Source organism: Polyodon spathula, chromosome 20 (genome assembly GCF_017654505.1).
Source record: "Polyodon spathula isolate WHYD16114869_AA chromosome 20, ASM1765450v1, whole genome shotgun sequence".
NCBI classification, from domain to species: Eukaryota; Metazoa; Chordata; class Actinopteri; order Acipenseriformes; family Polyodontidae; genus Polyodon; species Polyodon spathula.
Genome location: NC_054553.1, coordinates 1,143,513 through 1,160,693, shown reverse-complemented (window position 1 = coordinate 1,160,693; position 17,181 = coordinate 1,143,513). Strand labels below are relative to the sequence as shown.

The following is a 17,181-nucleotide window of genomic DNA, read 5'->3' as shown; positions in this document are numbered from 1 at the left end:
TGCGCTGTCTAAAGGCTGCTACCCACCAGGCACAATGAGATAAGGGGAACTGTACAGTGATGTGACCAAAATGAATAGCACCCGCACTTTCAAAAAGTATCTTTCACACCACAGGCGACGTAGAAGCGACACCAGAGCGATGCGAAATAAATAGGATTGAATCGCGACAACTAGGGAATTGACCAATCAGAGAACGGCTTCAATGCGCGTGGTCCAGCAGGGTGAAGCAGTCTCCAGAATGACGGAGGAATCTGTAATACCCAGAGCTTTATGACATCACAATTCTAAAGATCCAGATTTGAAAGGTAATGTGTAGGAGTCTATATTAAAGGACCTGGATAAGCCTGGTGTGTATGATTCATTGCCATCTGTATTGCTACAGAGTTATCAAGGGCAGCACTGTAACACATTTCAGTAATTCTCAGCTGAAATGATCAATAACAAGTTCCTTATGAAAAATGGTAAAGGATCCATACAGATTGTAAATCAGTTTGCTTAAAAAATCTCTCAAAATAATTGACTTACCACAACAAAGAAAGAGAAAATTCAGAGGACATTCCAAATATCTCTCATAGCTGTTTTTGAAGTATTCTCTATTAGTTAAGCTGTGCAGACTGACTTCATAGCCCAGAAAATAAAAAAATATATATTTTAATCAGGCTTTTGAAGAGTGTTTTATGTTGGACTCATCCCGTTTTTTAATAAAAGAAATGACAGAGCAGGATCAAAGTGGTTTCAAGCACCTGTCTGGGGACATGCTGCTGCTGTGAAGCCTCTCTCAGATAGCTGCCTCCTCTGCAGTGTGTCCTGCTAGCTGTGCCCAGAACCGCATGCACTGTGGACTGGCAGAAAGCATTGATGCAGCTTTACTCAGCACTGCTGCAACTGTTGTCAACCTTTATAAAAGAGGCCGCCCACTCTAACAGTCTGGTGTCTCTACATAGAAGACCTCTTGAGGGCACCCCATCTTATGAGACCCCCCCAATGAACTGACCCAGTGATGCATCATCCTGACCCCCCCCCCCACCCACCCACACACACACACACACACACACACATTATCAGGCAGGCATGGTTAGCACTGGCATATTTGATTACATGTTGTGTCAATAAATATTTTGATGTCATTTCAGGTTCTAATACTAAAACAGGAAAAGGCAAAAAAAAAGGTAAGCAATTCTCTGCATGGTTATGTGATTTCCCCCTGAGTAATGATAAACAAGAACAGCTTGTAATTGAACTGCAGTTAGGCGTACTTTACCTGCAGCAGCAGTGAAGCAACCTTAGACCAGCCCGCTTTGTAAACTTGTGCTTCTGTTTTTCTTTAGGCAAAAAACAAGGCCCTCCTGGTGCTCCGGGCCCTCCTGGCCCTCAGGGGCCCCCAGGACCACAAGGCCCTCCAGGAATTCCAGGAATTCCCGGCATCCCCGGAACCAGCGCCATGGGGCCACCTGGGCCAGCCGGGCCTCCGGGACCACAGGGCCAACCCGGGCTTCCAGGACCTTCAGGTACACACCATTCCAGTATTGCACTCCGAGTGTGATACCAGAAACAAACCCCTCCATGCATCAAACAGGTACATTAGGGAGCATGGTAGATTGTGTGTTGTAGTAAGGAACTCCAAAAGGATTTTTGCAGAACGCACACTGCCACCCAGTGTTTAAATGTTGTAAGTAAATCAAAACTGCTGTGCATGCTGCAAGTTACTTATGGTATTTTTTTCATTTGCAGGAGCAGTAGAAAAAGCAGGGGCCAGAGAGACGCAGGTAGGAGCTCAGTGTTGTCAGCTGCATTCAGTGCTCCTACTGTACTGCGCCTCTCATACAGACAAAATACTTGAGCATGTGGAAATAATTCTGCAAATCTATTTTTCATTTTACAGCCAGCAGTGGTGCATCTGCAAGGACAAGGATCAGCAATTCAAGTAAAGAATGGTAAGAGTTAAATTGAAGAAACTAAAGCACAAGTTATCAAGTGTTCATGTGCTTCACTAGGATGAGGGGAGGGGGCAGATAGTTTGTATTTTTGGGTCATATAACATTTTATTAAGATGAAATACTTCTAGTGATGGGAGTCATTATTTCCAGAGGTTATATGAATGTGTGTGTGTGGGTGGGTATACTGTACATATAGATGTTGTTTAAAAACAAGTTTGTGGTTTAATTCAATATTTTAAATGCCTGTAAAGAATCAAATGTATTATATTAAAGTGGACTGGGGGTCTATGCTTCAGCTAGTACTGTAGTTCCTTCGTAGACTGGAGTGTCTGTCTACTTGACTCTTGCTGTTGTGAAGTCATTACTGATTTAAATGAAGTAAGACTGTCCTGTGTTTGTTTAATGATGACTGATGCTGAGTGACTGCCCTCTTCTCACGCTGAGATCTTTCAGGGGGCGTGCTGAATGACTGGTCTCGCATCTCCATGAACCCCAAGGTGTTCAAGCTGCACACGCGCAGCGGGGCGCTCGAGGTGCTGGTCGACGGGACCTACTTCATCTATAGTCAGGTAGAAGTGAGTATGGTCTTGGACCTAACTCTGTCAACTGCATGCCACTGAGAAGAGCAAGCCTGGATCCTGTCTGACGCTACTAAAACTCTATCAGGAACATTTAGAATAGCTAACCATCACAATAGGGAAGTTTCACTTTATCAATGACTTTTCTTCTTCATTGTATTGATTTTATTTATATATATATATATATATATAAATAAAATCAATACAATGAAGAAGAAAAGTCATTGATAAAGTGAAACTTCCCTATTGTTTGCATGTACACAAAAGGTTTAAACGATTTAAAAAAATATTTATTTCAGGATGTTTTGAACAAAAGCCCTTCTTCAGCTGTATAGAAAGACAGGTGACATCATGAAAATGTCAGAATGTTCTTTCCAAGAGGTTCCAAAGTTCTGAGTTTGAAGATGAACTCATTCTTTCCAAGCAGCGTTCGTTCCACAGCACTGACTCATCCCACAGAGGGTGATGTCTTCAGCAGTGGGTTTATCGTTGTTGAAATGTCAGGCTACTGGAAATGTAGCAGTGTTGATTCGAATGCTTTTAAACTGGACAAAACTAAAGCAATAAATAAATAAATAAACTGAACTTCACAATGCTTATTAGGATATTCTCCAGTATTAATTCTTCATCCATTCTAGCCCAGTTGTGTCAATGTTCAGCTGTACTGAAAGGGGACACTACATGCTAAATATTGCACAGGCAACAGGCAATTTCCAGTACTGCGTCTTCCTTGTGTAGATTTGTACTTGCAATAATTTAATACTGATAGTAAAATAAGCACCGTGCATGTTCATCTGTACCTGATGCACATTATATTAAAAAAAATGATAACTTTAATTTACCTAGAATGATTTTTGCCATGGGTTAAAATAGAGGAAGCCAAAACTGCATGATTTTTGTGATTGGTCATGTATATTCTTTTTAATTCTCTGTCTATCTATCTCTCTCTTTGTGTCTCTCCCCCTGTCTCTCTCCCCTCTCCCTGGTGATTTGGTGCCAGGTATACTACATCAACTTCACAGATTTTGCCAGCTATGAGGTTGTGGTTGATGAGACCCCCTTCTTGCAGTGCACGCGGAGCATTGAGACGGGCAAGACCAACTTCAACACCTGCTACACCGCTGGGGTCTGCATGCTGAGGGCGAGGCAGAGAATAGCCATCAAAATGGTCCATGCGGACATCTCCATCAACATGAGCAAGCACACAACATTCTTCGGGGCGATCCGGCTCGGGGAGGCTCCGTCATCTTAAAACAAACAAACCACACCACAGATATATTGGATACCCAGCCTTGATGTCTGTCTGCGTCCCTGTCCCTAATCCCTGCCTCTCGCTCGCGCTCAGAGGACGAAGGAGCCCAAGCAATCATCAGCTTGTGAAATGCTCAAATGCATAGTCCTCAATACTGTAGACCCTGCTAATGTATATGAAGGAGCAGAGTTCTCCTCTGGAGGCTGTACATTCTGGAATGGAACTAACCACATGTAACAGCGTTGGAATCCTATAGCTCCCTCGGTTATCACAGGTATGAGAAAGGACGTTGCTAATGTGCAGTGTAGCACCAAAGGGAATGAGCAATGCACTCACCAGTAGAGACGCTGTTCTGGTCCTTGCTTTGTCCTGCTGGAGGACCTTGTTCCTAAAGAAGCGTTGCCATTTCAGGACCAGCTCGGACCTCGGGACTTGCATGGGATGAGATTGCATTACGCCGGACTCACTGTGGGGGAAACAAGGCAACGGTTTATTTTAATTATAACCATTTTACATATTTTATATACCAAGTCTCGTGATCTGTGTCATAATGGCACACCTGTGTAGTGCGCACTCAAGAAACAATACTGAAGGGACTGAAACCCAAAGGGATGGTTCAGAATCTCTATGAAGATCTTGATCCATGTGTTGATGCAGTATATCGCTGCTGTCCAGGTAAACCGCTCACCTGCAATCCACACACTGGATACTCCAAGAGCTCAAGCAGCAGAACCTGCACATTCCTATTTGTCTTTTTATCAATAATATAATGTTCATGTTTTATAGTGTGCCATCGTAATTTTAAATGTTTTAGATAACCCACACACAGATAATTCTATATATATATATATATATATATATATACTATATATAATATATATATATATATATAATTTTTTTTTTCTATATTGCCACCACCTTACCACATACATGGGAGGAAATATATATAACTACTGTGTGTTATCTGTTAAAACAATAATATATTATATATATATATATATATATATATATCTAATATAATATATATATAATATATATATATATATATATATATATATATATATTATAGATATTTTTTTTTTTTTAAAAAAATTATATTACCGTGCCACCCCTGGGTGCGTAATCTGCGTAATCTCAAAGGCTGGTCCCTTGTTAGTGACCCTTAGGCAGATGTGAGCCCACCTCCCTCCCCCTTTTTAAATAAGAGGTCTTCTAATAAATTCCTGGGTTTGCCTAAAACGTACACAGAAGGGGCGGGGGTGGGGGGGGCAGCCTTGAAGCTGTGTAGTTGCTGACAGACACAGAGGCCACAGCTGTGGGCTCTTCTGGAGTACACTGAAGATACAGAACAGATTTGTAGGTGTGATGACCCAAAGGAACACCTCCATAATGAATTAGGGAGGAACGCCTGGCCCTGGGGCATCCTATCAAGGAAAGACACTCATCACTCCAGCCCAATTTGTGTCTTAAAGAACGCGCTTTCAAAAAACTGAACCCAACAGAACTACTTGTTGAGGTATTAAGAAACCCTTACCTGGTTTGAAGGAGTTTTAAAATCTTTTTTTTTTTAAACTCTTCGTTCAGAGTGGCTGATCCAACGCAGGCTGCTCACTGTACTGAAAAGGATCAATCAGTTAATCTTTATTTTATATAGTGCCTTTCAAAGTGGACCACCATCACAAAGTGCTTTACAAGATGCAGTAACAACAAGAAAATCCATAATACTTTAACTACAGTGGAAAGTGGATAATACATGAAATAGTTCATTAAATACAGTGGAAAGTGCAGAATACATGAAATAGTAGCAGCAACACAATAGCAGATATCAGGCTTAAAGAGTGTGGAGAGCAATTGAGAACAGGTACCTTCCTGGTGGCAACTGGAAGCCAGCGGAACACAGCGTAAACATACTAGCAAGAAAAACTAAACTAAACTCGAGTTTTACAAAGAATGCACTATCCCTCTCTCCATTGGTGCACTGTAGTCAATATACCAGACCTAATCAGTCTAGTGTTTTCAGCTGTGTTAGACCTATGTGACAGTTAATTACAAACATATGCATACTTATGCCCAATATAGATCAGTGAATAATCTGCTACTTCCACAGCTAGGCTACTTCATCCGTGGAGACAAAAAACAACACACAAGCCCACGCAGTGGCTGATCCAGTGGAGAGTCTGATCCACTGCCAAGCTGCCCTAACCACACTCCCTTACCGACTGCAGCAAATTGTCAAAAAAAAGGGAAATGGTTTGAGAGAAATATAGAAAATCTGGTGCCTTTCTTGGTTATCACGTGGGTATTTATAAAACCCTTCATTTATTGTAAGTAGTAGCAAAATGTATTGCTTTTACAAAACTGACATTAAGTGTGGACTCGCAGACCTTGCAGCGCAAACCCAAAGGGCATGTTTAAAATGCAGTATTCTGGTTTCTGTTTCTAAACAGAGGTGTTGTTCGCATTCAATCCTGGACCAGTACTTACATGAATGATATCGACCCCAAACCCGTTTACAGAAATAAAAGTTTTAGAAGAAAGTAAGGGGTCAGTTTGATCTGCCTCGAGAGCCTATCCCAAGCACCTATCCGCTGTTATCCCGGGATTACAACTAAAAAGGATGGGAAGTGCAATCCAGGAGGACTCCCTGGAGCTGTTGACAGCTCCAATACAATCCCATGTGGTTTATCCCGACGAGCTGTAAAATGCTCAAATTCACCAGTGTTGTAAAATGCTCTTAATAAAACCCAGCAGTGGCTGGCTTATCCTGGCAAGTTGTAGGTTAACCAAATCAACCGCTAAATGAAGAGGACAAATGTTTCCGCTGGTGTTTTAACCTCTCAATTTATGATAAAGCGCTTAAAAGTTCTGGATAAAACACTGGAATACTGCAGTTTTAAATCTGAGACCAAACCATAAAACAAGACAAGGGTTATGTGTAGTAAATAATGATGATCTAATCGTTTTGATCTTTTAGTTGATCAAATATACTGTACATTTTGTATACTGTCTTGTATATATGTATATAATAAAATAGAATGTGCGTCTTTTGTAAATGGTCTTTATTTCTCAAACCGTACAATAAAGCTTTTGTTTCCAAAGAAGTAAAATGTGGGTCTTGCTGGTTTTGTTTGTACAGTACAGCTGCTGAATAGCATCAATACAATTATAATGTGTATACTAACTTAGTGTCTTAGCATTATCTCAACAGAGCAATAGAAATTCTGATTTCTTTATTTATTGTTCAACCATTTTAAATGTTCTAGTTAAAGATTTATTTAAAGAATGTGTGTTTACTGTCATGATTTCAATGAAATAAATAGTTTCAATGTTGTCAACTGGTATCAGCGAAACTACTAGGCAAAGAGGACAACAACAGTCTTTTCAGGAATATAAAAAAATAAAATAACAATTCAATTTGGCTTGTGAATTGGGCGTTTTGAGTCTTTCATCTACCAATGCCTCAGTTTATTTCACTTTAGTATCCCAATCGCTTGCTATAAAAAGGTGTTCACAGTGCATATAAACCACTTTTAAAAAAAACATGAAATAGCCCAACTGAATTAATCGGGAGGCAGAATTGTACATTTGAAGTTTTTAAACTACGTCCGTGCGCATCTCTTCAGTCTAAAGCAATTCAAAGTCTGCTGTAAGCACAGATGCAATGGTTTGCAAGTATCTAATATGAAGAGCTATTTTGTATTTTTTTTATTTATTTTTTTTAATAGGCAAATCAAGCCACTACCACAGCGCACTAAACCAAAACGTTCCCAGAGCCTGTCTGTTTTTAAAAGAGAATACTCATCATGCGTATTTCCTGTAATGCAATCGCTTCGTTAGCTCTGCCACTGTGATGGGTGCGCACACTGTAATGTAAGCTGGAAGAATGCAAGAATGTTCGGCTCCTGTTTGGAAAAGAAGTCCGTATCCAAGAAGCTGGTCCTCTTCCAGTCTAGTTTGTCAATGACCATTCTCATGGCTTTGTCTTGCAGTGTTTTCCTACTGCACCAGGTTTGCACACTAAGAGAAGAACTGCAAGAACTCAACAAGGAAATTCACATGTACCTAAACCACGAGCCTGCAGCACAGCAGCACCCAACAGTGCGTACAAGAGAACTGGTAAGTGCTGCTGTTAAAATGCCAATAATGCACTGATAAAACGTGTTACACAATGCGCCATGCATGCATTAGACAAGATTTAACTTCAAATAAAACAGCTAAGGCATCACTTATGGTTAAGAGGTGTTGGAGTTAATCAGGCCTTCAGAGCTCTTCTGTACTGATTGAGGGGAGTGCAATCTAGTCTACAGTCTGGAAGCACTGCCTCTATTAATTAAGAACTCTGGGAGCATTGCAGGTTGAAACTGAGGGCAGTGTATTGAGTAATGAATGAAATGAGTGCGAGTCATCATTACAGTACAGTGATTGATTTCATGAGATCTGAAACATTTTGCCCTGAGCCATAGTAAACTACACAGCTCCATGGCAGGATTATAATCTATAGACTGCTGCCATTAATCTGTGGAGAGTGGATGAAATACTCGGGGTAGGCTCGCTGACAGGAGTGATTTATACTCCCCCAGTTAACAGCAGCTGATAAGCAAGTTAACAAAGCTGCAGATTGATCGGGCCGTTCAGACCGCGCTCCTGTCGTTGGTGTGGCGAAGTGCAGCACCCTGTGGTCTCAGGCAGAGTTTGTGTTCATTAGCAGCCAGCACTATCTGCTAAGTGAAAGCTCTTTTAAGCCGTTTGCCTTTTTTGTTGTTCTTCAGAAATTGGTGTCAAGCAGCTCAAGCAGTTTTGAAAAGAGGCAGCAATGTCAGACTCTAAACTCCCTGATAAGAACAAAGAGAGAAGCGAGAGGTTCCGCAAGTGAGTGCCCTGCACGTTCTGTTGTTGTTTTAGATCAAGTCTTGAATAGACATGCAACCAAGCACCAAGGTCTATTCCATACTAACAAATATATCAGGAATGGAGGTGCAGCCAGAAAAACTATTGGCTTTCCCTGAATCACACACCTTTATCAACCTAGGCTTGTCCCTTTTGCAGCTTGCATGGTGAATAACTTGAAAAGTACAGTACAAATGATTGTAACACTTTTATTCTGTTTCCAGAACATCAGTCGTTCATGCAGCTGGAAGCTGTAAAAGATGCAGAGCTAATTCAGAAAGGTGAGATCCCCTTGGATTCAGCATTGCCATTCCCTGTTTCTTCAGCATCATCGACTTATGCAGTCCTCTTAAATCCTAAAGACAATGTACTTGAGTTAACAACCTTCTGCAGTGTTGCTGCAAGTGATGCACATTTCTTTCTGAGAAACAACCATGCAATAATCACTTTTATATCCAGTGCATTGTATTTTACTAAATGATGAGGGTCTTGTTATATGATGGTCATGTTAAATATAGGGCTGTTTCTAAAATGTACATACACTACATGTGCATTGTCTTTTTTGTTCATGGACTGCATTAAAAAAAAAACATCTAACTGTGCTTCAATTTGTCATCGTATAAAGGTGATATAACCATCACTCCCTGGGCAGTCAGTGTTGAAAAGGGGGAAAGCCTGGCTACAGCTGATAATAAAATGATTGTACGAGAAGACGGTTATTACATGGTGTATGGCCAGGTAAGATCATACATTTCTTTAAATCTAACGGTATCTTTGATAAATGTGTTTTTACTTGCCTTCTAATGCCAACATATCATACTTGTATCTATTTTTTACATTGATAAATATTTAAATGGGCAGCATACTGAAAGCACCCCTGATTTTATAACAGCATACTGACAGCACTCCTGATTTTATACAGCATACTGAAAGAACCCCTGATTTTATGACAGCATACTGAAAGCACCCCTGATTTTATACAGCATACTGAAAGCACCCCTGATTTTTATAACAGCATACTGAAAGCACCCCTGATTTTATGACAGCATACTGAAAGCACCCCTGATTTTATACAGCATACTGAAAGCACCCGTTTTTATGACAGCATACTGAAAGCACCCCTGATTTTATACAGCATACTGAAAGCACCCCTGATTTTATGACAGCATACTGAGAGCACTCCTGATTTTATAACAGCATCAATCATGACAGGATTATTCTTTTTTAAGCTGACGCTGTAGTTCGGATTGTCTGTGCTTTCAAACCTTGCTTTCCTTGTATAGTCTGGATGTGGTACAGCCTCATGAATACATGGCATTGGAAACTGCTTAACCCTGGAAATATCCTTCAAAAGTAAAGGGAATTCTGCGCAAGTCACCAAATGCTTGTAAGAGCTCCCCTGCTTTGTCGAGTCCTGCAGGTTTTGTTCCTGAATTCTGGATTCATGATGTAATGGGTTATCTTATCCAGAGGAGAAGATCCAGCATAGCTGGGACAGAGCAGAGATACACAAACCTGCTGCTCTGTCTGCAGGAAATTCCAAAGGAAAGAAGCACCAACTCCTGCTACACTGCAGGTATGAATGGACCCGGTCTCACCCTCCTATTCAAACACCACTGCAAACCCTGGAACAGTCCCATCACAGACCATTGGGCAACCCTATAGATAGATAAATCTCTATCTATCTACTGTGTCTGTCTGTCTGTATATCTATCTACAGAGATCACTGTGTGTTTGTTTCCTTTCTTTGATATTGATTTACAAAACATTACAAAAAGAGAAAAAAACAAACCTTAACTTGGGAAGAGATAATAATAATTAACAGTGATTCAGTTGTTTCTCTCTTTTTTAATCTCTTTTCATCAGGTGTAGTGAAGCTAGACCAAGGGGACGAGCTGGAGTTGGTAATCCCCGACCGACCGAACGCTCAAATCTCCATGGATGCGGACTCCACATTTTTTGGGGTTATACAACTCATGTAAATTACTCTGGACTAAGGACCTGCCACACCCTGGCTGTGTCTGTCTCATATATGATATAATATATATATATATATATAGAAGAAAGTGCAATATTTTGTTGGTTACTTGTTGTTATAATTGTATAAAATGTACACTTCTTATTGATTTTTGTATAAACTGTAAGAATATGCCACTGGAATCAGATTACTCTAAAGACGTAGCTACCTCATTATTTTTCTTGATCCTGGTAAAAAAAAAAAAAATGTAATCAAAAGAAAACAAAAGCACGGTCTGTTTCTTTATTGGTGGTTTCACTAGTGCTGACGCTGACAGGTTGTTTAAGGTGTCTGTTTGGGCTCCTGTCATGTAAAGAGCCGTGGTCTTGCTGACCCCCAGAAGCTCTGTATAGACACGGGCAGGGCTACACACCGTGGCTGTATTATTCCATTTGAACACTCCCTCCCTGTCACTGTGCAGTTCATACCCTGATTTGCAGAGCTATGAACACTGAAACACCAGCCTGCTTGGAAACAAGGCAACGCTGGACCCCAGTCAGAACACTTTAAGGACTGTTTTAAGTAATGTTATTTTAAAAAGTGTTTTAAAAACATTCTCTTTTAACAGTGCTTGGAACATTTTGAATAAACTAATCAACTCACTGTAATACACTAGAAAGGGTTTAATAAACGACAAACTTCATTTAAATAATCAGTACAGGCTTTAAACTTCTTAACAAAGCATTCCTTAAAACAGTCCTTCAGGTTCTGTGAATTAGTCTGCTTCCTGGCTTTACATTTTTAAATGTCTCTGGCTGGTCTTTGGGGGAAAGACGTTGCTACAGGCTTTTACTCAGAGAGAGATATCAAACGACTGCATTCAAGTACAGAGTAACATACCATATCAAAGGGCCTGGAGTAACAGATCATGGAGATTGGAAAGTAAAATAGTCCTGCTAAACAGAATAACTATTATTAAAAAATGTCCACCTCTAATATCATCTATAGCACAGTTCCAGTGCCATTTCAGCCTGTATCCGTTTCATTCTAGCTTTTATAATTAAACAATTTAAAACATTATTTTTGAAACGCATTTAAATGTAAACATTTATTTTTATTTATTTATTTTTTCCCTTCACTCGGATGAATCATGTGCTGAATATAAGAAATGTATTAAACGTGCACATGAAGCAGTTCTGGACTTCTTTCACAAAACAGCCAAACGTTTCACTGATGTGGCTCTTGAGCACGGCTCTGTTCAGAACATCTGGAGATGTAATGCTGATTTCCACCACTAGGCGTCCTGCCTCATTCACTTAATAAACTCGGCCTGGCTGCTTCCTCTTCCTGGGACTCACTCTCAGTATTAGAGCACAGTTACTGGAGGAGGAAACTGCTAACGCCCACTGAGTTTGCATGGCATGTGCTTCTCTCTCATTATACAGTATGGTACATCAAAATGAAGAGTTATGCAAAGAAGTGCATTTTCCAAACAGCACACGTCCATACTGGTGCAGCGGCCAATGCATTTCAATGACTAAATATAACGGACGCCTGGTGTGAAGACTGTAGTATAGCCGCAAGTGTAAATGAAATCTGTACAGCTCTTAATGTGAGAGCCGTCAAATGCCAGTGGCAATATGAACCTTGAACTCCAGTTTACTCAGGATTTAACATTTCAGCAGGGCTAACCCAGACACGTGATCTCTCATCACTAATATTTCAATGCTCAGGGTGTCCTACAGCAATCATCACGTCAGCTCATGAAAGGTACAAGAACATACAGCATCGATAAACCGTATACAAAATAGGCCAGGTGTGAAGAAAAAATAAATCTTTAAATATTTTATCAAGTAGATAAATCAAGAACTAGATTTTGTTTTTGTAAATACATACTCTAGTTATTGTTATTGCCTGGGACAGGGATTTCTAAAAACACACCAGATTAACAATGGAGCTGTTACTTCAGTACACCCCCTCCTTTGCCAAAGTGACATTAAAGCCATTAGCCATTGAGTATATGCTCTATAGGTTAAGATAATGGATGGGCAGGTATGATTAATGAGGTTACCCTGAATGCCACGACTATAGGATTTTTGCCCAGCTTGGTGTGACCACTCTGAGTCAGGCCAGACCAGTGGCCCCACCCCAGGGGGTCAGCTTCACAACATTCATTTCTTCGGTAGTTTCCACTATTTGCATAAAATCATAGGAGGGGATGTCCTGGACTGGGCTTATTTGAAGTGGTGGGGTGGCTATTTCTGTCTCCTTGTGTATTCCGCTCTGAAGAGTTCCTGCAGGCTGTTTGCTCTCCTTGTTGGTTTTGGAACGAGTTCAGCGGTTCTCCCTTCCCAGGAGGAGGGCAGCTGGTGCTTTAGTGTGATGTTTCAGGCACGCTGCGGAGTCAGGTAGTATTGTGTTCTGCCTTCTGAAATGGTGAGCAGATTATGAATGTATTACGATTAAATACGAGTCCTGGCTGTGTAACGAATAGACGTGGAAAACCTGATTTATTAATTATTCACTTTGAATTCAATTGTTTCTAATTGCATTGAATTACTGACACATCTTATAAAGTGTTAGCCAATAGTTTCATCACTCTGAATGGGTAATAGCCAATGCTTTAAGTTTTCCAGCACTGAAGAACTAGAGATCCACCGGTGCAGCAAAGGCACTTTCACAACAGAAAGAGTGAAAATAGAGTCTGGTCACCTAAGTGATAAGACCAATCAATCACAAGTGACTGTAAATGCTAAAAAGAGAGGTAAGAAAATGTTGTCGGTCTCCAAGAGAAAAATTGCTCATCTTTGATTCCAATGGGGTTTTTACTGTGGTGCATAGCGCCACCTGGTGGCTGCTCTATATGCAACATGTAACCTCAGCCAGCCTTGTCAGTTCACTGGCACATATCGAATACTGAAAACAGCACACAGAAAGTTGAGGCTAATTTAGGAAGAGTTAACAAACCTCACTGGTCATTTCCTCCTCATTTCTCCTACGCTATGGAAAGTTTTTTTTTTTTTTTTTTAATAACAGTGCTATAAATGGATAAGCATGCTCCAGGGCTACAGAACCCACAGTCATGTTGCTCTTACACAGAACACTCCAGATAGAATGACTCCCTCGATCCTCATCTGGATTCTGGTACTGAACTGCGCTTGCTTTCCCTCCACATGTGGCTCCAGCAGTGAACAGTATGCAAACCAGAGCATCTGTCACAAGGTAGGCTCATTTAAAATGTGTCATACTGTTCTGCTGGTGCTTAACACGGTTTTAGTTTACCTCTGCTCCAAGGACATGAAAATATTCTTTGTTTTATGACTAGTATTATTATTACTGCTATTAGATATAGCTGTATGACGTTTACATACAGCTAACATATATGGTTTGTTTTTTAAACACTCATCAGACTCTCATGTTTCCTTTTTTTTTTAGTTTATTCATCATCAGTGTAAAAACTGGCACAAAATAATTCTATTGTAAATATGTTATTCATATTTGACAGTCAAAAAAGCTATACATTATTTAAACATTTATTTAAACATAGTTTCAGTATTATTTATTCTTAGCAAAAAATGTACTGTTTGGTTTTTATTTTTCCTTCAGTGTATGGAAATACAAATCACAAAGCAGGTGACAGAAAGCCCATATTGAATGTTCCAGTAGCGACGAGGGCACCGGGCAGTTGGAAACTCAATTGTCTGCAGTCTCTTTATGTGCTTCAATCGTTTTTTTTTTTTATTGTTTGTTTTGTTTTTTACAGCGCAGATTTCAGGAGCTGTCTTGTTCCTCTCTCAATCTTTCATCTGTTCCAAATTGCCTGGAACCCGGACTTAAAAAACTCGATCTGTCCAACAACTTTATCAGAACTCTCAACGAGGAATCCGCAGCAAGCCTACAATCGCTGCAAGAGCTGGATTTAAGTTTTAACCGGTTCGATCTATTAACCCGGAGAGCTTGGAGAAACTTGATACAGCTTCAAAGTCTTAATCTTGCAGGAAACAACCTGGACAGTAACAGGAAAAGAAACAGCGCAGCCTTGCAGTCGCTGAAGAGCCTGAAAGTGCTGGATCTGTCCCAGAACAATCTGGACAGCGATACGTCGGCTCTGTATCTGAAGAACATGTCCTCGCTGGAGCACCTTGGCTTAGCCGGAAACAAACTGACAACGCTTTCTTCAAAATTATTCCACCAATCCCCCAACCTGGAGAGCATCAGCTTGGCAGATAACATCATTGTGGAAATCAACAAGGGAACCTTTGAGAGTCTGAAGAGACTCAGGGTGTTAAACCTGGCCTTCAACTCACTGCGCTGCATCTCCGATTTTCAACTGAAACACCTGCTTACCCTGAACCTCAGCAGAAACTCCATTGAGTTCTTTGTGACGAGTGAAAATGAAGACATGTATCAACTTGAAACTTTGGACCTTAGTTATAACAGGCTACTTTACTTTCCCCTGCTCCCCAAAAATAATGCTTTACAATATCTGTATTTACAGAACAATGAAATGGGTTTACTTACACTTGGATCTGCATTTTCAGAAGTGAGAATTCTGTACCAAGAAATCACAAGAATAGATACTCCCAACAGCAAGCTTTATTCAAACACGACATTTACAAACTTGGTTCACCTGGATTTAAGCAACAATCTATTCACGTCTTTCCCGTTTCACTTTTTACACGACCTGATTGCTCTTCAGCACCTTAACCTCAGCAACAACTGCCTTGAAAACTTCACTTTGGAAGAAAGTGATGCAGAAACCCAAGCGACAGCTGAGCAACCATCTCCACTATTTCAGCAGCACAGGCGTCTCCCATCCATGCAGACACTGGATCTGCACAACAATCTAATCCACTATCTGCCCCCTTGGTTCTTTGAGCTCCTACCCCAGATAGAACGAGTGAATCTGGGGAAAAACAGCTTGCAACCCTGTGCCATCCCCAATTCTTTCACAAGCAATGGAGCTGCATTGCAAAACGTGAGCCATAATGATGACTGTGTGGACTTCTCTGGTTTAGGAACTCTGAAGCACCTGGATCTGCGTGAAAATAACATTGCAGTGCTGTTCCCTCGCATGTTTCACCAAACTCCTTTAGTTTCTCTGGACCTTGCTGGTAATACGCACCTTAGGATAGCTGCTAATGCTCTTGACAGCCTGGCGTCCACGCTGCAGGAGCTGTCCGTCAGTGGCAACCTGATGATAAACTCTGATTTACCTCTGCCTTGTCTCAAAGAGTTAAGAAGGCTGGACCTGTCCAACAACCTCCTGGGTACTCTACCTCCGCAAATCAGATGCTCCCCACTGGTGGAGATCGATGTTCGGAACAATTCCTTGACCGGGCTAGATGTGCCAGCAGTCACCTGCTGGTCTAGAAGTCTTCAGACCATCCAGTTAAGCAGAAACTCTTTCAATTGTTGCACACTGCATTGGCTGAGGATCATGCAGGAGTCTAAGGCTGACATCGGCGATCTGGAGGACGCTATGTGTTTCTATCAGCAGAATTACACGCTTGCAGTAGCTTTAACAAGGGACCATTCACAAGAGTGTCCAGCTGGGGCAGCGGCAGAAACAACACTCCTACTAGGCTTAATAATCCTAGCCGTTCTGCTTATAACAGCTGCTGTCGTTATTGGTAAAATAAAGTACCAGAAACCAGGCACTTCTGTGAAACTTAAGAGTAACAAAGTGGTGTCTTTTGAATATACTCAAGACATCGACTGTGGTCCTAAGGTGGCTAAACTCAATATATTTGAAACTGAGACTTGAAAAGCTGGCTCATTCTGGTTGCTCCTGTCTTTTTTGTAACATATGTTTAGGCAGATAATCAGTTTTACAAGTTTCTTCACTTGAATATTTATAAACAGGAGTGAACAATGCATTCTTATATTTTATTTTTCAGTCACAAAGTATAATATTTGATTATTTACAAAGCTATCTCTGAAACACTACCTCGTATGCAGAGACCAATTTCTTTCTCTGAGATTATTATTGTGAGTCCCTCTTCACAGCAGACAGATACTGGAGCTAAAACACAAGGAGAAGCCCTGTGTTCTATATATCTTAGGAAAGCTTTGTAGAACAAGTGTGAACAGCACAAATCTAAATCAAATGAGCAAAGTCACATTTCTGTCCTTTTTTTTTGTTAACGTCCCAATAAACTTCCCACACAATCCCCCTGCTAATCACCCACATTACCACTTCGTTTACCCTATGTAATCTGTGCAGTGGAATTGAAGTGTGTGTTCCTGGCCAGTTTCAATGGTGAGGAGATGTGAAGGATGTCTGATATTTCCTACATAAAACATGGAAAATATTAGATTAGATTTGCATTTGAAATTTAGCTTGCAATGTCTACTAATATTATTTTCTTCTTTGTGCTAATGTTATTTATATGGTGTATCAATTTATATACAAATATATATTTATTTATTTATAATAGGGTGTTGTTATGATGTTTTGTGTACTATTTGGTAATAAAGAATACATAATTTAAAAGGAAATAAAAAAGCTGTGTGCCATATTTTTACAGTGTCATTCTCCATAATGAAGTTAGAATGAATAAATACAAT

The 17,181-nt window shown here is 40.4% G+C and overlaps 2 protein-coding genes and 1 pseudogene across 5 annotated transcripts in view; all 3 read left to right on the top strand.

Moving 5' to 3' along the window:
- Positions 1 to 4,519, top strand: part of LOC121295170 (ectodysplasin-A-like) — a 45,674-nt gene extending 41,155 nt beyond the window's left edge. Inside the window, exons 3-8 of one of the 4 annotated variants that reach the window (XM_041219576.1) lie at positions 1,134 to 1,169; positions 1,329 to 1,508; positions 1,732 to 1,766; positions 1,883 to 1,934; positions 2,391 to 2,506; positions 3,516 to 4,519. In XM_041219576.1, coding sequence (XP_041075510.1) covers positions 1,134 to 1,169; positions 1,329 to 1,508; positions 1,732 to 1,766; positions 1,883 to 1,934; positions 2,391 to 2,506; positions 3,516 to 3,767 — 671 coding nt within the window. In that variant the 3' untranslated portion in view covers positions 3,768 to 4,519. Of the gene's footprint in view, positions 1 to 1,133; positions 1,170 to 1,328; positions 1,509 to 1,731; positions 1,767 to 1,882; positions 1,935 to 2,381; positions 2,513 to 3,515 lie in introns of all 4 variants that reach the window. The other 3 variants (XM_041219575.1, XM_041219574.1, XM_041219573.1) reach the window with 3 other exon arrangements.
- A 3,139-nt stretch (positions 4,520 to 7,658) lies between these two features.
- On the top strand, positions 7,659 to 10,663 carry LOC121295275 (annotated as a pseudogene).
- Positions 10,664 to 13,279: 2,616 nt separating this feature from the next.
- Positions 13,280 to 17,032, top strand: LOC121295327 (transforming growth factor beta activator LRRC32-like). The gene is made up of 2 exons (XM_041219813.1): positions 13,280 to 13,833; positions 14,375 to 17,032. The coding sequence occupies exons 1-2, from the start codon at positions 13,666 to 13,668 to the stop codon at positions 16,376 to 16,378; spliced, it is 2,172 nt and encodes a 723-aa protein (XP_041075747.1). The 5' UTR covers positions 13,280 to 13,665; the 3' UTR covers positions 16,379 to 17,032.
- Positions 17,033 to 17,181: the final 149 nt, after the last annotated feature.